Source organism: Prunus dulcis, chromosome 1, assembly GCF_902201215.1.
Source record: "Prunus dulcis chromosome 1, ALMONDv2, whole genome shotgun sequence".
NCBI classification, from domain to species: domain Eukaryota; kingdom Viridiplantae; phylum Streptophyta; class Magnoliopsida; order Rosales; family Rosaceae; genus Prunus; species Prunus dulcis.
Genome location: NC_047650.1, coordinates 6,835,935 through 6,860,358, shown reverse-complemented (window position 1 = coordinate 6,860,358; position 24,424 = coordinate 6,835,935). Strand labels below are relative to the sequence as shown.

Sequence of the window (24,424 nt, the reverse complement as noted above, 5' to 3'; positions counted from 1 at the left end):
AAAAAAAAAATTTACCACGATTGCAGGAGCAGCTGCAGTTGTTCCTACCTCGGCTTCTGGAACCACAACGGTTATTCCTGCCTGATCCACAGGGTCTGATGCAGATGGCTCCACCTGGTCCTCGGCCTCCGGAGCGGCAGTGGAATGTTCTGCCTCAGCATCCTCAAAAAGAGCCAGTTCCGAGCTAGTCAGCTCAGCACTCGGACCCTTTTGTTGCTTCTGCGCCAAGGCAATACTCTCCGCTATCACTTCAGCAGGAATCTCATCCTACAAAAAGGGGGTCAGAACAGAAGGAATAAAGCAAAAGAGAAACTGATGAAAGTCACAGACTAAAACTCACATCATCTTCCGCCACAGCCACCTTCTTTTGGGACACCTCCTCCAGCTCTTGCAGCTCCTTTTCCTGCTCCACATCCTCAAAAGCTTCTCGCAGCTCGTCATCCGTCCTAGAAGGGCTGACCTGGATTGCTGCAGCTTCTTCTACAGCAACGTACTCCACTTCACTCTTCTTCTTAAGCTTTTTTAACTTGGTGGGAGGAGGAGAAGGACTCCCGGCTGGACAGAACAAAAGTAAAAGATTAGAAAAGAAAAAGCAGAATAAATCCGGAAAGAACAGTTGGAATGTTCCAAACTCACCAGGAATGCCAGGCCGCGCGGTGTTATCTAGAGGGGGAGCAGGCCCTTTTCTTTTTCTCCTGCCAGAAGGAACAGCCTCAGCAGGGGTTTGTTCTGCCTCAACATCATCCTCTTCATCAGCAGAAGGAAGCTCCAAATCCCCGGCAGCAATGACAGAAGAGACTGCACCAAGCAGTTAGAGGTTAGAGGCCAAAAAACAGGAAAAGACAAAAGAAAATAAAAGGGAGAAGGCTTACCAATCACTTCTCCGGCCTGGACAGACTGTCCACCAACGTTCTTTGTCAGAGAAGGATCTAATAACAGGCAGAATATATGTTAAAAGCAGATTATCAAGACAGAACAAACAAACAGACAGAATCAGATGTCTACCTTCTATAATCTGTGCATTGATGTCCTTGATGGTCTGGATCATATGCGCTCTAGCCTCCCCGTCCGCAAAAACTAGCCAGTTCTCCCAACCATCGAAGAGCACCTTCAGGGTAGTAACAGAGGCAGGCAGATTTTGGAATCTGGCATGCCACCAGGTGTCAAAATCGGCGGAACTGCAGGAATTTGGTTCCCATGAGGGATAGAGGGCATCCGTGCTGTTGTTGATCTTATTCACTGCACACCGAGCATCCTTGTGCACCTCCAGGTCATCTGCATCTCTCCAGGAAGAGGCCCGGTTACAGCTCCGATATGACTTCAGCGGAATAAGATGAGGGCAGCCAAGCTGCCTTGCACAGAAGTTGGGATGGTAGACTTCTGCCCCCAGATGATAATTTGGAGGTTTGCCCCCACCATGGGGCAGATCTCTGGGCAGAGTGATACTCGGAAATTTCTTCCTGAAGTCTGTTCTGGCAGCCTCGTCTTCTGGCTCTTTCTCGAAAAGCCGAAATCCAGTCTGGAACCAAGGATAGGTCCTTCTGATCACCACTTGCCACTGAGCAGCCGACCTCTTGGTGCAGTGCCTGAAGAACATCAAATATTCCTCAAGAGAGCGCTTGGGCACTTCTGCCAACATCAGGGGAAGGGCCAGAACTTGGTCTTCAGGCAGAACTATGTCTGGAAATCTTAACTCAGGGAAATATACCTGCAGCCAGATCTGGATCATCCAGAATGCACCAGGGGCAGACAGGTTCAATGGATTCTCAAGGGTGGCACTGAATAGATTCTTGAAAAGGTGAGCCAGAACTGTTGGCCCAAGCCCCACATCAGTGTGATTGTGAAGCGCTTCTGCCAGATGCCTATACTCGAGCAGAACTGCCGAAGACCGATTGGGGAAGACAAATCGATTCAGCCAATAAAGAAGGAACAACATATGTTGCTGGTCCTTGTCCTTCTCAGTACCAAACCTCTTCAAATAGTTGGAGAAGGAGCAGTTCTGGTTGATCGTGGCTGGAGAAATAGTGAAGGGAGTGGTCACCTTCTCTTGATTTTTTCGCCTATGGTAATCTCCAACAGCATCTACAGATCGGCCATGGGGCCTGAACAAAAAATCTGAGCCATATCCAGCAGGGTTGGCGCCATAGGACCTACACGGAAGTCGAATGTGTTGCTGGCAGAATTCCAGAAACACAAGGCAGCAGCAAGCAGGTTTTCATCTCTGTTGATCGATTGCTTGGACAGAAGAATGGCGTCATAGATCCCAGCTCTCCTCCAGTGGCCCCCATATCTCGGGAGGAGTCTGTCAATCCAGTCCACCCATTTGACTGGGCTGTTCCTCACCTCGCTGGATGGGAAGGACCGGCTCAAATTCTTGCTAACCCAAGAATGAGAAGCTAGGGCAGAAGCGCTCTCAAAACACAAGGGAGCCTCAGCGTCTTTTCTTAGCAGTTCTGCCACTTCAGCAGGAACAGGGCCAAACCAGTGAGGCCCTAGCACCAGGGTATTCTCGAACAAGTGAAGAACATTCTCATCCAGATTCTTCTGGGCAAAAGGATGAAGCTTGCTCCTAACTTCTATCGTGTGAGCATCAATCCCGCTCCCAGTAATGTAATCAGGAGGAATCGAAGCTGAAGAGGACTGAGCACGAGACCTTGGGGAAGACATCTCTAAAAATCAAGAAAGAGAACCACAAGGAAAGGAGGATTCGAAGGAGACGATAAAAACTGAGAGGGAGAAACTCTTAATCGGAAGGGCTGCAAGCGAGGGTTTTGAAATTTCCTCTTAAAAGGGGGGAAAAACTCGAAACGTAGGAAGAAGAAGAAGAGACGACACCTGGTGATTATTGGCTAGTAACTAGGTTCTATATTACATGTTCATTGGCCTATGACTAGTTGTTGAGTAGTCATACTGTTGCTTAGCTTCATACCAATTTTGGCTAATTGATTTACCTTGTGTTTAGGAACTGTTTGGTTGTTTATAGGTTTATGACTAGTTTATTGTCTAGTCATATTTCTACTAGGTTGAGCCGATCATTATCATTGTCAAATCTGTTTGATTAGGGGATTTGGATATGTGTATCTCTTGCTTGTTCATATGTCTATGACTAGTCGTTGACTAGTCATATTGTTACTAGGAACATTTAATCATTGATGTCTTAGATTTATCCATTGGGGTTTTAATTTACCCCCTTCACCTGAATATTAATTACAAATAACATTTTTATAAGATTATTAAAGAGAGTTGGTGTACCTTTAACTTATGCATTCCTTTACCCTACTACTAATACTCTAGCATGAACTTGAGGTTGTTGCCTTGGTTTATTGTCCTTTTTTCACCGGGTATAAACATTAGCATAGTGCATTGGCTTTCCACATGTGAAACAAACTGGATTCCTAATTTTATAACACATTCTAGAGGTATGACCAATCTCATTACAGCTGTAGCATTTCACTGGCCTAGACTGTTGAGCAGGTACTACATTTTTGTTTGGATCTTGGTGTTCATCCTTTGTTTCTTCCAAACATTTCCTAAGAACTAGAGGCATTGTTACTCTGTGTTTGTGACTTTCCCTTACCCTTATGATCTATTTTTTCCTCTTAACTCTTCTAATAGTCTATATTGTTCTCCTCAATAAAAGTGGAACGACCAGCAACACCTGTCATGGTCATGTGGCACAAATTAACCACTGATTTCTTGATATTATCAGTTAACCCATGCTCAAACTTCCTAGCCCTTTATATCTCACTAATGGGTTGGGCAAAATGATACAATTCACAAAATCTTGCCTTATACTATCTCACAGTCATAGATCCTTGCTTTAGTTCCAAGAATTCAATCTCTAATCATTCCCTCTCAATATGAGGAACATATTTACCATTGAAGAGCGTTTCAAACCCGTCCTAGTCTATAAGTGTGACATCATTAGCCCTCTGTTTGGGCCTAAATTTAACATACCAAAAGATCCAGAAACAGGCCCTTGATGAAATCACTTACCCAGTCCCAGAAAGCCCAAAAGCATAGAAGACTACCATATTGGGCCTTTGAAGATCAGCCCACGAAGATATTTGTTTAGAGCTCAAACCCAAAAAACTAAAAAAAAACACATTCACGTGGCTACCTCAGCTTTGAAAGTCAGCATTTTTTTTATATGGAAAGGGACGTCTCTGAAAAATTGCCAAAACAGAAGATCAAAAAAACATCTATATTCAGAGATTTTCTCTCCAAAACGAGGCGCCATCTTCCAAAGGATTATAGGTCACGCCTTCTCAGTTAGAACGGGAAACAAGGAAATTATTCAGGAGACACGAAAGAAACCAAACCGCCATAAGAAGCATAGACGGTGGCGTTGGTTAAAACAAAGAAACAGCCGCCCAGGAAACCAGGGAAGGGATTGCTATGGAAAAGACTACTGGGAGCCTATCTGCCATAATTGATAAAATCTTTTTCTGCTTTACGTTTTGGGAGATCTGTTGCCACCCATTATTAAAGATTAAAATCACCTCCAAGAGAGGATCTCTTATAAAAAAAACAGAAGTAGGCAAGAAAGAGGGACAGCAAAAATTCATCAATCAAAAAAAGACAACAACAAGAAAAGCCAAAAGCTCACTTGAATCCTAAAAAGGTTAGCCTTAGATCAAAATCCCAAAGTTCAGACTTAGAAAATAAGTCCTTCAAAACGAGATTTCTCGTTGCAAATTTGGTTCAGCAAAAGCCAAGTCAAGCAGAGTTTCGAGTTTTCACGAAACGTGGAGACTTTAGCAAAACTAATGGAGAGTCCCGTTCAAGCAGAACAACTCTCTCGTAGTGCAATCCCTAGTCTACCAGATTATCGAGAATAGCCAATTCTGCCCCTTTCAAGCTGAGGAAGTTGCAGTTCTGCCTACTCAGAAGGCCTCACGGAACGTGAAGCGAAGATAAAGCTCTGCCAGAATCCAATTTTGGTATCGATTTATAGGCCAGCCTAGCATTTGAAGTCATAAATAGGACAGGTAGACCCAGACGCGTCCAGTCCAGCCCAAGTTGGAACCTTCCATCCAAGCATAATCGGAGTTCCAGCCATTTTCTAACCTCCCTAGAGTCGATATGAATAATTATTGTTTTGTAAAAGGCAGTTCTGCCTGAAACAATCTCACTTATATTAAGCATTTCCGACCAGAATAGCTGTTTGATACTGAGATAAATTGTGAAAGTCCTCACCAGTCTGAGGCAAGAAAAGAACTTACTTGGGAGATATTCCTCATCCAAATTCACGGTCGTTTGATTTTTAGAAGTTAGTAACTTGGGGCGCAAGTCATCTACTCAAAAAAAGTCTGCTAGGATTTACGTCGCTAGCAGTGGCACGCTCGCACACCAAAGAAAGCTGACTTGTTGACCAAAACTTGGTCTCTAAGCCAGTGGGGAACTTCGCCCTTCCATCACAGGAGCAAAACTTAAAACGGGTGAACACCCTCTTGACAGATTCCCACAAAACACAAGCCTCATCTTGTAAAAGAAAAGTAGCCAACTTTCTCTTCCCTACATCTGTGCAGTCAATCATTTCAAATAAATTTATTAATCAGCTTTCAACATAAGAAGTCGAATAGGGTCTAGTTGCTCATTCACTGGTGGAGTAACATGTTCCGATTATGGCACTTCCTGCACCCTAGTCTGCAGAAATTCCTCTAATAACTCTGCCATATCAGGGTCAATGTACACACCTTCTTCAGGTGGTATCACACAACGAATATGAATCTCCGGAACTGGAACATTCTCACCATGTGGTATAGCTTGACTTATAGCTCTACATTTGCCTCTACCTCATCCTCGGCCTCAACCTCTAATAGGATCCATACCTTATAAATCAAAGTATCAGTTAATCAAAACTTGTGTAACAACTTAAGATACAACAAGTATGATAGCAACACTACCACAACTAAAACAAATCAACAACACTCAGAGGACCCATTCCTCTAAGATCATGATTCACACTTGACCACTCAAGAGTCTAGTCCAGATGATCTATTAATCTAAAATCTAAAGTTCTATTAGAGCTAACCAAATGCTCTGATACCAAGCTGTCACAACCCGAATTTCCAACACAACTAAAACCAGCTTAGTTATAAAATAAAAAACACAATTCGGAATATGAAGCTCGGAATGCACAAAAATGCACCACAATGTTTCTACTACTCTTTTAGAACACAACCATTCTAAACTCACAATGTTAATACAGACTCATACTTCATAGTCATATATTACACTACATCATTACATAATAAATTGAAACTTCAATCTATTACATAATTGCTCATTCAGAGCTTATTATCACAGTGCAAATTTTTCAGTTACTAGCAATGGAAACAAAACACACCTTGCAAAACTGTACATGAAGCCTCTTGCTCATATCCTTGGTTTTCTTTACCTGTTGAGTTAACCTTTACACCATCAAATAGTGTATCGGGTCATCATTGACAAACCCAGTAAGCTTTTTACAGTTTGTATGAGTAAACCACAACAAGTAGCACATATTCTTTCCGTATAATTAACATCACACATGCATTTATTTAGAGCACACACAGTCCATGTACTACCATGGCAATCTCAATATCAAATACCACAACAAAATCACAAGTCTTTTGCTTTCTCAACTGTCATCCCCACCACCACCACTACCACAACCATCAGCTCCACCTTCAACACCACCATCACCTTAACCTCTATCTCTTTCACCTCTACCCCTACCCCATCACCACCACTACCACCACATGATTAGAACATAACACTTTCAACATCATGTATATTTTTGTCATTATTCACAGTTACAATAGTTTTATATTAAAATTTACAAACCGGTTTTAACACTGCTTTTTGTACTAATAGCACTATAAAAATATTATTTATCAAACATGGGGCTACTTTACTTTACAGCTACTTATTTTCAAAGCATAGCATGAGCAACTTTTTTTAGAAGTGACAGAAATCCCAAACTGGGCCTAAGTGTTTCTTTGGTCTAATTAGAAGAAGATAGACACAAAAAGGATTGATGGCTAGTGTGTGACTCACGAAATCTTTCACAAGTAACAGCTCATAGCATGAACTAAATTAGCCACCTCAACCTTAAATCTAAGGGTGAGCATTATTACCGAAAACCCGACCGAACCTCCCGAACCGGACCGCCTAAGGTGGTTTGGTTCGGTTTTTACACTGAAAAATTGAAGAACCAGTAAAAAAAAAGGGCCAAACTGACCATGAACCTAGTTGGACCCGTTTTAATTGGCTACAAACCGCCAAAAATTAGACCGGACCAAGTATTTTAATTATATTATTTTAAAAAAAGTAATACACGTGTCAAGTGATGATTCGTCGAGATTAAGTCATTTCCTAAGCTACGTTACACCGTATCGAGCGAAATCCTAAAACATTGCTTCGATTTTTTTTCCATTTCGCCTATTCTCTTCTCAGACTCACTTTCTCTTTTTTTTTTCTTTTTTTTTTTTTCCCATTTCGCATCTTCTCCTCTCAGACTCTCTCTCTCTCTCTCTCTCTCTCTCTCTCTCTCTCTCTCTCTCTCAGCGGCTCTATCTCAGTCTCTCTCGCTCTCTCTCAGTTTGAGGTATTAATATGTGTAAACCCTAATTAAAAATGTTAGGGATTTGACAATTTTTGTTAATTCTATTCATCTAATCTTACATTGTTGTGATTTTTGGTGGACATAATTGATTTTGGGATCATACGAAACGATTGGCTTGCTAGGTAATTTCTCAGATCTGACTCTGTTGTTGTTTGATTTATTTCTATGTTGTTGTGAAATCTAATAATATCTAGGATCATAGAATTGATTTTGGGCCAGAAGTGATTTTTGTTGCTGTTTGATTTATTTGTGTTTTTCAGTTGTTGTTTTATTTGTTATTTTTGGTGCTAGTTTTATTTGTTATTTGTGATTTCAATAATAATATAATTTGGCAGATATTGAGTAATAATTTAAGTTCTATGATTATTGTAATGTCACACTAAATTTGGCATCAATTCACATAGGCTAAAGGCATAAATAAGAGGTTAGAAAAGTGGAATTATTAAATAATGTGATATTTGTATTTTGGTTGTTGCTTTGGTAGATATGCAATATTTGTATTTTGGTTGTTACTTTGGCAGATATGCAATATTGATTACATGCTTATTGTTTTTTGTTATTGAAGCACCAAATATTTGTATTTTTATAGGGTATTATTAATTTAATGGAAGCAGAATCTGAAACCCATGTTTCAACTAACACACCACCAGCATTAGCCCTTCCACCATTAGCCCCTTCATAATCAGCCCCTCCACAATCCGCCCCTAGCACTTTAGGAAAAAGAAAGCCTTGTAAGAATGCTTCGAGGGTTTGGGATCATTTCACAAAGCTAAAGTGTGAGGATGAAACTAGTGAGCCTAGATGCATATGCAAGTACTGTAAAAAGGACTATGCATGTGAGGGTAAAAGGAATGGTACATCCATTTTGTGGCACCATTTGAGAAGTCAATGTAAGAGTTCTCCATTGAGACATGAGAAAAGACAAAAAGTCCTTTCATTTAAGGGCCAAGTAAAAGGGGGTAACCTAGTAGCACATGCATTTAGTAAAGAGAGATGTAGAATTGCATGTGTCAAGATGATTATTCGGGATGAGCTTCCATTTAGTCATGTGGAAGGTACTAGGTTTCATGAATTTTTGAAGGAGGCACAACCTAGATTTGATTTGCCATATCGTACAACAATTATTAGAGATGTGTGGGATCTCTATCAAGAGGAGAAAGCTAAAATCAAGAGTGTCTTAACACATAATGCACAAAGAGTCTCTCTTACAACCGACACTTGGACGTCCATTCAAAATATCAATTACATGGCTCTCATGGCCCACTTCATTGATGATGATTGGGTCTTGCATAAGAGAATCCTTAATTTTTGTGTCATTCATAATCATAAGGGGGATACAATTGGTAGGCTTGTGGAGGCATGTTTGAATGCATGGGGGATAGACAAAATCTTCACCATATCAGTTGATAATGCTTCCTTCAATGATGGATGTATTAGCTACATGAAGAAGAGGTTAGAAAAGTGGAATCCACTCATAGGTGATGGTAGTTTGTTGCATGTGAGGTGTTGTGCACATATTACAAACTTGATTGTAACCAATGGAATGAAAGAAATTCGTCAATCTATTGAGAGTATTCGCAATTGTGCTAAGTACATTAGGGGGTCATCCTAACGGTTAGAGAAGTTTAGGGCTTGTTTGGAGATAGAGAAGGTTGATACTAGAACCATGGTTCCTTTAGATGTGTGCACAAGATGGAATTCAACTTACATGATGTTGGAGAGTGCTTTGAAGCTCCAAAAATGTTTTGAGAGGATGAAGGAGGATGACCCAAACTTTTTGGGGTACTTTGACGAGTATGAAGCTCACGGTAAGGAAAAGAAGAAAAGAGTTGGCCCTCCAACTTTGTTGGATTGGGATAATACAAAGGCATTTGTCAAATTTTTGCAAAAATTTTATGATGCTACTTTGAGGTTTCGTGCATCAAAAATCGTGTCTTCTAATGCCCTACTTCATGAGATATGTTCTTTTTTGGAGGAGATAGACACAATGATGAATGTTGATGATGTTGTTATGTGCAAAATAGCAACAATGATGAAGAGAAAGTTTGATAAATATTGGGGAAATGTGAATAACATCAACAAGTTATTCTTTGTGGCGGTTATTCTAGATCCTCGATACAAGATGGAATATGTGGAATTTTGCTTGGGTGACTTGGTGTCCGATGAAAATGGGGTTAATGACATGTCATTGGAGATCAAGACACTTTTACACAATTTGTATGATTACTATAGAAAGCAAAATCCAACTGCTGCCCAAGTATTTCATGGTAATGTAGAGAGTGAAGGATCATTGCATGTGAACAATGATGTTACGTACTAAATCATCAAGGTTACAAAAGTTCTTGAAGTCAAGGAGAGATAAGGATGCTGTTGAGATAAGAAATGAGATTGATAAATACCTATTGGAACCTCCCGTGAATCTTACCAATGATGAGTTAAATTGCTTGATTGGTGGAAGGAGAATGCTACAAAATTCCAATACTTTCCAATGTTGCAAAAGATGTATTTGTTGTCCAAGTATCAACTGTGGCTTCGGAATGTTCTTTTAGCACGGGAAAGAGAGTTGTAGATCCTTTTAGGAGTTCATTAAGTCCAAAAATCGTGGAGGCATTGATTTGTTGTAGTGATTGGTTAAGGGCGGAGTAGTTTAGCTACTACAAAGAACCTGCATTGGAGGAGTTAGATTTCTACCAAGCTTTGGAAAAAGTGGAAAAATGTTTTCTTTCTTTTCTACATTAATCATAATTTGTAGTTTCTTTGTGTTATTAATTCATATGTTTACTAAATGTTTTTTCTTTCTCTTGTGCAGAGGTACAAATTTGATTTGAATATGAAACAACTCATGGAATTGTATGTGTATATGTAATGGAAATTTATTTGTTTTTATTTGAATTTTCTTTTGAACTTTGCAAATATGCAAATTGTGATTGAGATTACTCTCACAATTTGATATGGACTGTAATAATAATTTTTGTATTTGGACATGTGTGGTGGATGATGATTTGCTATGGTTTTAAGGTTTTTTGAAGTATTTGAATGATGAAAACTTTAGATATGCAGAGTTGGAGAAACTGGAAAAACTATACAGGAACTGTCAAAACTTGAATTGTTGAAATCTGACCAAAAAACAGAATGGGCCTGGAAAACTATAAAATAAAATATAAAAAAACCTTCAATTGTTGCTTTTGTTGGGCCTCGGCAAATACCGGAACCGAACCAACCCGGCCGGCCTCATTCAGGTTTTGACCAAACTCGAAAATGGGCCTAAAAAAAAGGTCCACGATTTAGCATTTGGGCCTGCCGGCAAGGCCCGATTCGGCGTGCAGTTTAGGCCCATAAATGAACTCTCACAAGGCCCGATTCGGCGTCCGGTTTGCAGCCCTACTTGAATCTACATCTCATGCATAAACTATTGCAATTTGCATACATGCAATTGACGCAATCTCCTACTACTCAAAAGACAACTCTTGACCAACACCTCATGCTTAATGAAATCCACCTTATGCTTAAAATATCTTTAGCTCTCATCAAATAACCATTTGGCACCTTTCAAGCCCCTTGAAAAATCTATAGATAATCTTAGTAAATATCAAATCTCCAAATTATCCATATATATATATATATATATTTTCTTTTAAAACACCGGATCTTCACAGATAATCTCTCTGTCCCTTCGTCGGAATCCCATCTTCCCCCTAATCTTTTGTGGAAATATTTAAACAATATAATAATTGTTAATTTTAAATAATTTTTCTCATAACAAACGAAACCAACAACCCCTACACCCCTAACTTTCCTATAAAGGGAATGGATTTTTCCATTTTCAAAGAAAATAGCAAATGAAGAGCAACACGGTCTTTTGCTACTTTTAGCAAAATTGACTTAGATTGTCATTGATTTCTGATGTGTAAAGTAATATATTTATTTTTAAGGAGTATATAATATAATATAATATAATATAATATAATCATGTATGAATACAATATAATATGATATTTGTTTAATTTTGTCAAATTGAATTGAGATTATTTTGAGTCAATGAGTTGAATTTTATAATTCAATTGAATGTAATTTTTAAATGATAATTTAAGGTGAAAGATAAGTGTTATAATGTAGGATGGATATATATTTTTTTAATAAAAAAATTGGGACAAAATGGTTATGAAAAATGTGCATTTAATGTTAACTCATTTTCCCAAAGTTTCCCATGGGAAGGGAAAATGAAACCCGAGGGGGAGAGGAGGGTTACATTTTCCCTTTTATTTTTCTATAAGCCAGACAACTATTTCTCATGATTGAACTTACTAAACATGGGATGAGAAAACAATTGATTTCTATCCCTAAGCATGCCCTGCCATGATCCAAAAGCAAACTTCTTTGTGTTAGGTTTTCCCTCCCTTGCATTTTGCAAGGTTTTTGTCTTCTTCCTAGTTGAGCGAAGGCTTTCTTGTCGGCGCTTTTTAGCCAAATCTTTATTCGACACTTGTTAATTTTTGAGCGAAGAACTTTCAATTTTAGTGTTAGCATACCTATGACACCTACATCTTCAGATCCATTAATAAAGAAAAATTTGTTGTGAATTTGCATTTCATGTGGAAAATGGAATTGATTATGGTCAATTCCTAACTCTTGTTTTCTCCAAATCTTGCCAAACATTTTCTTTCAGAAAATCAATTCTCGAATATTATCTCAATTCTGCCAAACATTACACTTTTCTTTTCTTTTCTTTTTTCCTTTTTTGTTGTTCAAAGAAATGCCTAAAATGTGCGTTGAAATTGTGTTTGCACAAATTTGTTGAGAAAATTCTGATAATTTTCCCCTTTGGCCCTTTCTTTGTTTTGGCTTTGCGTCCTTTTGGGTAATGATGCAGGTTCAGGTGGAAACGAATATCTTACTCCCCACCAACATCCCTTTCCCTCCTTAATTAAACCCTCGCAAACCCCCAACCAACGCTCTTTCTCTTCTCCACGCCAGACACACCCCACATTTCACCACCACCACCATGCTCACCCTCACCTCTCTCCTCCTCCGCCCCACCCGCCACCAACTCCACCACCGCCACGTCATCAAACACCTCTCAACCACCGCCGGCCCCGCCGCCACCAATCCTTCCCCGCCTCTCACCGTCCCTCTCTCTCACCCCATCTACCTCATTTGGTCCTCCAATACGTCCCTCGGAAAAACCCTAGTCTCCGCCGGCCTCGCCGCCTCCTCTCTCCTCTCCCGCCACCGGCGCCGCTCCTTCCTCTACCTCAAGCCCATCCAAACCGGCTACCCCGCCGACTCCGATTCCCATTTCGTCTTCTCCAAGCTCACCTCTCTTGTCCGCCGCTCCCCCCACCTCTCTCTCCTCGCCTCCAATCACGTCCTCAAGGCCTCGGCCTCGGCTGCCAGCTCCATCTCAGCCCCCCAAGCTCCAAAAAATTTCGACAAGGGCATGCGCGATTTGGACTGGTGTGAGGAGAGGAGGGTTGTTGGGGACAATTCTGAAACCGGCCCGATTTCGGAGCTGCTTTGTAAGACAATGTACGCGTGGGGAGACCCCGTGTCGCCGCACTTGGCGGCTGAGAGGGAAGGTGGGGCGGTGGAGGACTCGGCCTTGCTCAAAATGCTGCAGAGGTGTTTGCAGATTGGGGTTGGGAAGGAGAAAGCGGACTCTTTTTGTGTGGTTGAGACGGCTGGCGGGGTTGCCAGTCCAGGGCCTTCTGGGTCGCTTCAATGTGACTTGTACAGGTACTTCAAATTCGTAGTTTGGTTGTTTATAATACATTCTTCGCTTATCCCTGCTCTTGCTATTACTAGTCAAACAAATTTCTAAACGTGAGAAGTTAGTATATGTGAGCAGGCCTTTCCGTTTACCAGCTATTCTTGTCGGAGATGGACGGTTAGGTGGTATTTCTGGAACCATTTCAGCTTATGAAAGTTTGAAAATTCGAGGTTATGATGTTGTTGCTGTTGTATTTGAGGATCACGGCCTTGTAAATGAGGTGCCTTTAGCATCATATTTTCGAAACAGGTAATTTGGATTGCTCGTATTAATAGTGTTTATATACTATATGTAACTATATCTGGACAAGTATGTGTAAACATTGCTCATGTATTTGGATTTCACTGTCTTTGACCTGATATGATAATTATGCTTTTGTTGTATGACGTGTTTAATATTTCCTTCTAGTCCTGCAAAATCTAATTATACTAACTGTTATCATTTGTTGTTTAGTGTTCCAGTGCTTGTACTGCCACCAATTCCACAAGACTTATCAGATGACCTTATGGAATGGTATGATGATGCTCATAATGTATTTGATTCATTGATGGAAATAATGCTGTCAGCTTACACCGAAAGAACCAAGAGATTGCATGACATGCCAAGGAGGGCCGTAGATGTCTTCTGGTGGCCATTTACTCAGCACACATTTGTATCAGAAGGAGATGTTACAGTGATTGATTCACGCTGCGGTGAAAATTTTTCAGTCTTCAAGGTTTGTGCCAGATAGCATATGTGGCTTCACTAATTAAATGATGCCCACCGGACCTACCCCCACCCTAGAGTAGCTAGGTGGGGAAGTAAAATAAATCCTTGGATTGATCTCTGATAATAGGTCAGATCGTACCAATCCATTTTATTCTATTTATTCCAAGGCAAGGAAATATTTGTTTCTTTCATATCTTGGACCTAAGGGAATCCTAAGATATGTTGGGAATCTTTTATGATAATCAAGCATTCGGAAAATTACATGTAAGACCTGTTGCTCATGCAATTTGGGATGGGATCCTTGGGGTGGGGGGAGGGTACAGGCGGATGATTTCAAAGCAGACTCCCCATTCATTAAATTGAGAAGATCACTGTTTTTTTACCGCATACCCTACTATTTTTTTGATATGTTTTCCCGTTCACTAGTAGTATGGGGAAGAAGTGGACTCTAGAAATACTACATTTCGGTGATGAATTTTTTTTGCTTTCTCTTTTAAACAAATGCTTAATGAAAGAAAGGAATGCGTATTGGTTGCCTATACTGTATTTGTTTTTGTAGTTCTAGTTGTATAAATAACTTATTTGCACTTCTTCCAAGTGATATGTATTCTGTTATTGACCGTTTCATAGAATGCCTAGCTAACTTTGTTTCATTTAATTTTAGGCTCAGAATGATGATGTCATAACTCAACAATTTGATGCATGTGCCAGTTGGTGGACTCAAGGACCTGATGCTACTTTACAGGTCATCTTTATAAATATCTTTCTGTCAAATGCTTGCTCTGATACTTGATTTCTATTTATTGATTGACGGTCAGATCGTGGCATATTGCAAAGCCATAATGCTGTTTTATAATCTTTATATTTTGCAATCTCCTTGGTCATGTCATTCCTGAATGGATGCCTATGGTCTTATGTATCCTGTATGTTATGTCTAATAATGTTGCCCGTTCGCATTGTTGTTTTATTCATGCACTCACTTTATGCTTAGACTATGCAAAATGTATGAGCATGCTTATAGAATTTTCAGTAGAGAGCATGGAGTTGAATCTTTTGAGCTGATCTGATACCCTCTCATTGAGAGCAAAGTTTGTGCTGTTAATTTTTGGCTTCCGTATGGACAGTCAAGACAAGGACTGTTCCCCTAGTTCACTGTTCAATTTTTCTTGGATTCTTTTAGTTTCTTTTTTAGTTTTGGAAGGTATCTTTTTTGCGTGCACAGGTTGTGCCCCCTTGGTCAATGATTTTATTTATTTGACATATAAAAGAATAATATGGAATGTCTAAAGTTTTTTAATGTGGTTTTTGTTTAGGTGGTTTCAGACTGAACTTGCAAGGGATATGGGTTATGCAACTGCAAGATTTGGGCATGTAATGTTTCCTGAGAATGTTTATGAGCCAGCCTTGGAATGTGCTGAACTTTTGCTTGAAGGTGTTGGAAAAGGTTGGTATTATGTAACTTGTATTCCTTTTATTTACTTTTCTTGTATGCTACTTTCTGTGGTTGAAACACACAGTTATATTAGTTACAGTTTTTCAATGCTTTATCACGTGGCTAATGAATCTTTTATTTGGGTATTCGACTAATTCTGTGATGCCATAGGCCAAAGATGTTGCCTATGGTACATGTAGAATCCAAAGGGTAGTAATGTATTTCAAAATATCGTAAATTTGTCACATATATTCATATATTTTTCCTTGGTCTTTACCCATCTGCTTATATGTGGCTGATGTCAATTTACGCAGGTTGGGCTTCTCGAACATATTTTTCGGATAATGGATCTACAGCAATTGAGATTGCATTAAAGATGGCATTCCGTAAATTCTCTTATGATCATGGAATTCTTTTAGATCATCTCAAGGAAAATACAGCTGAGAGATATCCTGAGCTTGTGGTGGGCCTCATTAATACTTCATCCCCATTAGTGTAATATCATATTGGTTTAATTAACAAGAGAAAAACTCTTTCACCTCCTTCTTTTGTATATAATCATTGTCATTATGAAATTCAACAAGTAATTTTCTCTGCTCCCTGAAACAAATAAAGAAAAAGTTCTGTTGGTTAAAAAATTCCTAAGCCTCCGGCTTTTGTGGATCAACTGAATTGTTATGAGTAAATGAAATTTTGTCAGAAAATATTCCTAAATAGTTGAGATGACAAATGATACTGAAAGCACACACTATTTGGGCATTTGTTCGTTAACTAAGTATCTTCAGCGTTGGAGCATGAGTATCTGGTTTTTTATTTGGCACCATATGGATTCAATTTTTAGAATTATGGTCTGAATTCAATTTTATTATCTCCCTTGTTTCACTTGTACATGTTTAGCTAGTACTGGAGTAGTTTATGTGAGGTGGATGGGGTAAGAATTATGGTCTAAACTTTAGATAAGCTAACTTTTCTAGCTGCTGATTTTTCTGTATTTATGATTGTTTAAGCTACTCTTTGCCCAGTTAGGAAAAATCATTGCCTTGTCTATTGTAACGATCCTCTAATGTGATGTAACTTTGGAAGTTATGGTCAGATTTTTCTTCAATTCTTTTGATGCAGGGGTTGTTTATTTCAGGTCCTGGCTCTTAAAGGATCTTATCATGGTGATACTTTGGGTGCTATGGAAGCCCAAGCACCATCATCTTATACAGGCTTCCTCCAACAACCATGGTATGAATTTTCTGTCACAAGATACTTGAAATATTCCAAATCTGTATACTTATATATCAACTTTTGGAGTTAGTCAGCATCCAATAGAGAATATATTGCTGGCTACTGATGACATAGATAGAAGATGCTAGATTATTTGCTTCAAAGTGGGGGTGTAGTAGTTCACGGGAGCCTTTTTTTTTCCCTCTTGAATATCAAGTATCGACAACTTTTCACTTAAGAAAGCTCCCTCTTATTTCACCTTTTATGTTTATGTTTTTGTCCATTTTTCTACTACTTGTACTAAGCTGAAAGCATATAAAATTTACGCACACTGAAAATCACTTCTTTCAGTGGTCTTTAATCTCTCAATTGTTTGCTTGCAAGACTTATAAATATCATTTATGCATTCATATGTAAAGAATGAGGACATTAATGCAATTTAGAATTGCATGTAATTTCTTTACCTTGATCATTTGTATCTTGATTCCAGAATATTGTCTTGGAATAGAGCTAACTAGCAGCAATAGAGAACAAGCTATTTTGTCATTGAGCCTTGTCAAGATTTATAACTTTTACGTGCAGGTATAATGGAAGAGGTTTTTTTCTCGATCCTCCGATGGTTTTTTTGTCCAACAATATGTGGAACCTTTCCCTACCTGAAGGGTTGCATTCTCGGAGTTTGAATCTCAAAAATATGAGTAAGTGACCTCTTTTGTCACACCTATTCTATTTCGATCTGTTACTAAGGTACCATATTCTTACATTCATTGGCACTTCTACAGCCTTTGGTTCCCGTGATGATATTTTTGTCAAGAGCAGGGACAAGTCAGATCTTGCTGGTATTTATTCAACATATATATCAGAACAATTATCAAAGTTTCCTGAATCAAAAGGGTACATTGGAGCATTGATTATTGAACCAGGCAAGATTACTTATACCAGTAATTTTATTTTATATCTGGTTGGATCAGATTGTTTTTGTTTTATCAATCAGGTAATATATTTAATTAAGTTTCTTATATTGGACACTTCTTGAAAATTTACTTGACTCCTAAAATGAAAAATTGTTAATTATGAATTCCCAAGCCTGATCTTGATGCAGGACGCATAGGGCCTAAATTTATTAGTTTCCTAATATATTTGTTAGTTTCCTAGATTCTCTAGTTTTCCAAATTCTAGTAGGATTTCTACTTTTCCAGATTTCCAGATTTCTAGTTTTAAGTTTCCTATTTTATTTGGGTTAGGATTTCTGTTTAAGCAAGGGATTTTTATCCTATTATGTCTAGGTTTTAGTTTACTATAAATACCCCCATGTAGTTCTTTAAAATTCAGATTTGGATATTGAGTAAACCTTCTCTTAAAACTATGTGATTTCTGTTCTTCCTTCTCGGTTCTCTGATTTCGGTCCTTTCTTTCGTCACTTCGATCTTTATTTTTGTCTCCTCGACCTCCTATATTCTTCTATGTTCTATTGTTTAAGTGTTTACTCTAAACCTACGGGCTGTTCTACATCAGATCGTCATCTAGTGAATCTGTACCTGCTTGTGTGAGGTGTGATGCATCTATTCTGGGCCACCACTTGTTTTTCATACTTGAGATGTCTTATATTTGAAGTCGTTTTGATGGGCTTTCTGCTACTCTATGGACTGTGCATGGGTGTGTTTGGCATTTGTCTTTCTGATTAGGCTGAGATTTATAACCTAAGTTTTCTTTTGATAATTAAAGATTATATAACATCTGTTTGCTTTATATCTTTCCCTTTTATACTAATGTAGCAATTTTTCCATTCTTCATTTGGAATTGTTCTGCAGTTATACAAGGTGCTGGAGGAATGCATATGGTTGATCCACTTTTCCAGCGTGTTCTGGTGAATGAGTGCCGGAAGAAAAATATTCCTACCATCTTTGATGAGGTTTTCACTGGTTTTTGGCGTCTAGGAACAGAGGTTGGAACCTTTGGTTTCATTCATTCTCTTGTTCAAAATTTTTATTATACATTTTTATTTAATTGATTGGGAAGTAACTTTTGTTTTACAGTCAGCTGCAGAACTACTATCTTGTTTTCCAGATATAGCCTGCTTTGGGAAGCTGATGACTGGTGGGACTGTACCCTTGGCTGCCACCTTGGCTACCAATGCTGTATTTGACTCATTTATTGGAGACTCAAAGGTAATTTATTATGGTGTGTTGAGTTGTATGAGAAACACTTAAGTTTATTTTACAACTTGATTTGATTGCTTATTTGATTTTACATTTATTAAGATATGTTAAATTATTTACTCTAAGCTCAAATTTGAATACACGGATTGATGTGGTATAGCAATGTTTTTAAAGGGAATTGGGCTGGTATAGCGTTTGTTTACATTTCTTGGTGTTGGTATTATGCATGTATAGACTAAGAAGCACTTTCTGTTAATTTTATAGCTAAAGGCCCTTCTGCATGGACATTCATATTCTGCACATGCCATTGGGTGCACAGCAGCTGCTAAATCTATAAGATGGTTTAAGGATTCTCAGAGAAATCCTAATATCACTTCCAAAGGAAGCTTACTTAGCGAGGTATGTGTATTATAATTGTCTTGTGTGTGTCTCATTTGTATAACACTACATACAAATCCAATACCTTCAATATATTTTCAGTCAGCTTTTTTCTTGTATAATTTGAATAATGTATGTGAGGGTGTAATTACCTGGCATAAATTGATTTCTATAATTTCAAGTTGATTAGAGAGAGAGAGAGAGAGAGAGAGAGAGCTGTTAAGAATTGCAAAAGGGGTAACTTAATGTGTTTAGCCTGGGATTTAATTCATTATGAGACCCAAAAAAAAAAAAAAAAACAAGGCTTTACATCATTATGATGCTTAATTGGTTCCATATTTCAACATGGTACCTGTTCTTTTTAAATTTTGCTAGAACTTGCTGTTCTTTTAGTGTCATTGTGTGTGGTTTTTTTTTCCTTTCCTTTTCTTTCTTTTTTTTAATTTTACCACATGGTATCATTCCAAATGCTTGCAGTTATGGGATGACAAACTAGTGTACCAGATCTCTTCACATCCTGCAATTCAAAGAGTAGTTGTGTTGGGAACGCTTTGTGCTCTAGAGCTCCGAGTAGAAGGCTGCAACGCTGGGTATGGTCTTATTACTTTGTATGTTTGTGTGGTGCCCCCACATACACCAAATCATCCCGTACCCTTGGAAAATTATAAGTTGACATATCATGTGCCTCTTTAGTAATACCATATCATCCTATACGATATGTGCAGCATAATGATGCTAGCAATTGTTCCAAGGTTATGAGTTTTAACAATTTAGACCACAAGTTGACTTTTAAAATCATTGGCCAGAAGTCACATGTTCATTCGGCCAGCCAACCCATTGTATCATGACATCTTCTTCTGTCTTTTAATATTTACTCTAAAAATTAATAGAATTTTTTATTTATAGATATATCTTTTTATCTCTATATATATGTGTGTGTGTGTGTGTGTGGGTGTATGTATGTATGTATGTATGTGTGCATGAATGTTTCGCTTGTGGACAAGATGTAGAGGTGCTTGTATACTTCATAGATTAAGAACAAGTTTCCATGTATCGTAATGCTATGATTATACAGTGTTATCATCAACGTTAGCTTTTTGACGCAACATTGCGATAGCTGACAATTACCGCGCTGCGCTGTGTCCTGTAATCTTTTTAACCCTTGTTTGAAATGTTTTGTTCTGTGAATTTTGAATAGGTATGGGTCACGGTATGCAAGCTCTCTTCTGAAGAAGCTTCGTGAAGACGGAGTTTACATGAGGCCTCTGGGACATGTCATATATCTTATGTGCGGACCCTGCACATCTCCTAAGGTCTGCAACGAAGCCCTCACTAAAGTTTACAGAAGGCTTGAAGAACTTAGCCAATCTCAAAACAATTAAAATATCTGCAACTATGAATTCAAGTAAATCTTTCCACAACTTGCAATTCTTATTTGTTAATTACATTTTGGTCTCATGCGTTGGCCATGTGCCTATTTTGTCCGCATGCCAATGGCTTTTAGCCCTCATAATGCCTTCCCTCACCCTCTTGAGAATAAAAGATAAGGGAGTGTGTGTGACAGTTCATTTGCTTATACTCTCTAGAATTTGATAGGATGAGATAGGAAAAAATAGGGGGAGGACAGTTGTATTTTATCCATATTTTTTAATATTATTGATTTATTTCTTAAATGCAAGGGCAAATGAGTAAATTTACAATGGGATACTTATTTCTCTCCTATCTTAGGATTGGGTCTCTTTCGCCTTTTCTTGACTGTATGATGTATATATCCCTCTTACGACACGAAAAGAAAAAGCCTTGATTGTCCAGTTCCCTTCTCTCCCTGTCTGCGTCCCTACGCCTTGAAATCCCACTAATGCAGTCCAATGATTGGAGGGTGCTGATGTAATTTACCTATGCTGTTACACTGTTACACTGTTACACATACGACAATACTAAGGTTCGTTGCTCAGCCACCTGTCGGTGATTTCTGATCATTGATCAAATATAGGGGCAACATCGATCAACGGTCAGAATTGCCGGCTTTGCATATCTCTAATACCAACTTCAGAATTGCCGGTTTTGTCCCACCCATAGTGATGATGCTACCAAAGGATATCTCCTGTCATTTATCCTACAAAGGTTCTTTTTCTCTTTCATAGCTGATTTCTTTTTCTTCCATATCTCAAATTATCTGGTTGATTGCCAAAGAAAGGATTTCATGTTTCTCTTTCATAGTTTTTTAGGTTTGTTTAGGTAATAATCAAGTCCTACATGTGTAAAACTATTAAGAAAATGGACAAAAGGAGCCCGTCCGATAACGTTTTCGGAGAATGTTTTCTTAGAATATTTTCAGAGAATGAAAACAAAAAAACGAATTTGCACTTTCAAGAAATGAAAATGCGTATGGTAGATTAATTAGAAAACATCTTCAGAAAACAAAAACAATGAAAACGTGTCTGATAGTACAATTTGAAATAATAATATGTGTTATTTTTATGAAAACGTTTCCCATGAGAATGAAAACAACTTTTTTCTGTTTTCTACAAGTACACAAGAACTTGTTTTCATTTTATGAAAACATTCTTAGTGTTTTATGTTTTTGGGCTGCCGAATGTGTTTTTACCTCATTTTTGTTCTCTGAAAATGAAAACAACCCCTTAAAACATTACTGAACAAGCCCTTATATTTTGCATTGGTGGCAAATATTTTGGAGAGACCCTTTCGAGTGTCATCACAATGTGGTAGGCCCAAATTGTCACATCCAATTTTATTTTACCAAAGTGAAAAATGAGTCAACCTTTTTAATAAACACTGAAATGGCTTATGATAAACATTATTTAAATGATTTTCAACTTGACACATATTTTGTGTATGTAAATGATAATATTTAAAATAGATGGCACATATTATTACCCGACATTGTGGGTTGGGGGGAGGGCGGCCTAGTGTCACATATGACTCATCACACACAATTGTCCATATCTCCACCAACCCCGGCGTCAATATGCTGTGGTGGCAAGCGAGCTTCCTCATGACATGGTTGGAGTCATGAGGGTGGGCATGATCTGTGTCTTTGCGGGATAGGTGTCCCGAGAATAGTATATTCTATATTCAATCACAAGAATTAATTGGTTAACTTTCTAAGTTCTATGAACCAATTAATGTGTAAGTGTGCATGCTACTTTGAACTTTAGCAATTAAAAAAAAAAAAAAAGTTAAATTTTTTGTTATATGATTGATCTTGTCTTAATGTTATAGGGTTCCACGTTAGTGCATTACATATGTAATTTGTAAATGTTTCTCAGTTAAGTGCAAAAAAATAAGTGAAGTTCATTTTTATGTAGTACTGCATCTACTATTGCTAAGAGAGGAGCCTTTTGTCAACCCTTATAAAAGCATTTCTTTATGTCCATGTTTTATCATGCATAAGTTCATAAACCATATCAGTGGTAGTTGGCAGTTTGGTGCCACATGTAAGTTCTTATGGCTCGAGATTGTGGGTCTGCCCTGACGCTAGTGGTGAGAATAGCTAATCTCCTCCTAAACTTTTTAAAAAATAAATAAATAAATAATGAAAATAGATATTAATAAATTGAACATGTAATTTAAATTTATTTTAATAAAATAATAAATAAAAGATCATTTTCACAATTGTTTCGCCACTTTATTATTCTACAATAATAACCACTAATTTTTTTTCATTTTTATTTCTCCCCTTACTTACATGCATGTAGTTCAAGTGATGAAGAGTAATTATCCGTACACCTGAGGTCACGTTTGAATCCTCCATTTCCTCAGTATCGATTGTATATATATATATATATATATATATAAAAGAATGCTGCTAAACGAACTCTAAAATTAACTAAGTACACTATAATATTTTAATCAAAATGTACAATTAACTAAGTAAACCCTATTTAACTACTAAAAATACCCATGGTACACCCTAATACACTCTATCACACAACACCTTAATACCAATCCTAAACAAGATTACTATTACTTTACGATCATTGGTTGCATCATGAATTCCAGCCACGCCATTATCCACATTAGTTATATATGTTTTTATTGATTCCGCAATAAGCTCTCTTATAAGTTTATATCCTCTCAGTTTGACAATGTTTGTAAGGTCATTCCAATTAACCATTTTGGACAAAATAGATCAGTCGAACTTGCTGCTTTATTTGTTAATGAATATATGTATTATATATTTATATGAAATATATATAATATTAAAGTTAAACTTCCCGTTGCTGCTAAGGCCAAAATTTCTTGAAGAAAATAAAAAATATGGCAACAAGCAATCATCAATTGATAAGTGAATCTTTGTAGAAAGTTCTCGGAAAAGTAACTGTCGAATTTTATAGATAAATCTTAATCAAGCAAATTGAATAAAATTCTAATAAAAATACAACAATAAAAACAAAAAATTATCAGAAGAAGTAATGGAAGAACATTTCGTCCTGCAATTGAGCCTCCGTCAGTGCTTGCTACGTTGTTCGCCGTGTGGGCATCAAGTAATAAGAAAACTTCTCTACGTTTGATTAGGATTGAATATAGTGAATATGATGTACTCATTAAAATCATATATTTTTTTCATAATTCAAATTCTTTTGGGTCATTTTATATTAGGATAAATTAGTAATTTAATAAATAATTTGGTAGTATGGTGTACTAAATTAATTTTAGAGTTCATTTAGTAGCACTCAAAAAAATTTACTCATTAAATTAAGTGCAAATATTGTAACAAAATTAACGATGTAAAGATTTGATGTGGATCAACCTTCTCATTTCTTTAAACAATATATAATATTAGGTTAGAAAGGATCAATCTTCCTCATTTCGGACAAATCGGACAAACCCAAACTATATATTTCGTACAAAACTAGAAAGGAGTGAATAATGTCACTAAGAAAACCTACAAAATACCAAACTAATAAGAAAGGAAAAGTAAAAAACACAATAAAAAAAAACAGAAAAGAACAGAAAAATAAAAAGTTTATTGAAAATAAAAGAGACAAAGAAAGGACGTAAGCCAACCTCCATCAAGTGACGTCATTTTAATTAATATCTCTTCGGCCGGTAATTTAACTAATTTTATATTTCATTTTTTCGGCCGTCAAACGTACAGTCACGATTTAACACAATATTGCCTCCGGACAATC

The 24,424-nt window shown here is 37.6% G+C and overlaps 1 protein-coding gene across 3 annotated transcripts; it reads left to right on the top strand.

Moving 5' to 3' along the window:
* The first annotated feature begins 12,506 nt into the window (after positions 1 to 12,506).
* LOC117616029 (bifunctional dethiobiotin synthetase/7,8-diamino-pelargonic acid aminotransferase, mitochondrial-like) lies at positions 12,507 to 21,351 on the top strand. Of its 3 annotated transcripts, none has more exons than XM_034345331.1 (15): positions 12,507 to 13,345; positions 13,458 to 13,628; positions 13,833 to 14,094; positions 14,752 to 14,832; positions 15,411 to 15,531; positions 15,834 to 15,982; positions 16,655 to 16,749; positions 17,314 to 17,429; positions 17,514 to 17,654; positions 18,543 to 18,676; positions 18,768 to 18,899; positions 19,155 to 19,289; positions 19,746 to 19,858; positions 20,467 to 20,673; positions 21,262 to 21,351. In XM_034345331.1, exons 1-14 carry the CDS (start codon positions 12,615 to 12,617, stop codon positions 20,648 to 20,650), a joined length of 2,565 nt encoding a protein of 854 aa, XP_034201222.1. In that variant the 5' UTR covers positions 12,507 to 12,614; the 3' UTR covers positions 20,651 to 20,673; positions 21,262 to 21,351. The 3 variants fall into 3 exon arrangements, with proteins under 3 accessions (XP_034201222.1, XP_034201296.1, XP_034201149.1); XM_034345405.1 differs by lacking the exon at positions 21,262 to 21,351 and adding an exon at positions 20,997 to 21,140; XM_034345258.1 differs by lacking the exon at positions 21,262 to 21,351 and having other exon boundaries at positions 20,467 to 20,916.
* The last annotated feature ends 3,073 nt before the right edge of the window (positions 21,352 to 24,424 follow it).

Coding starts and splice junctions, on each gene's coding strand:
- LOC117616029 (XM_034345331.1), top strand. CDS start 12,615: ATGCTCACCCTCACCTCTCTCCTCCTCCGCCCCACCCGCCACCAACTC. Junction 13,346..13,457: donor CTTCAATGTGACTTGTACAG/GTACTTCAAATT, acceptor ATATGTGAGCAG/GCCTTTCCGTTTACCAGCTA. Junction 14,833..15,410: donor GACCTGATGCTACTTTACAG/GTCATCTTTATA, acceptor AGGTGGTTTCAG/ACTGAACTTGCAAGGGATAT.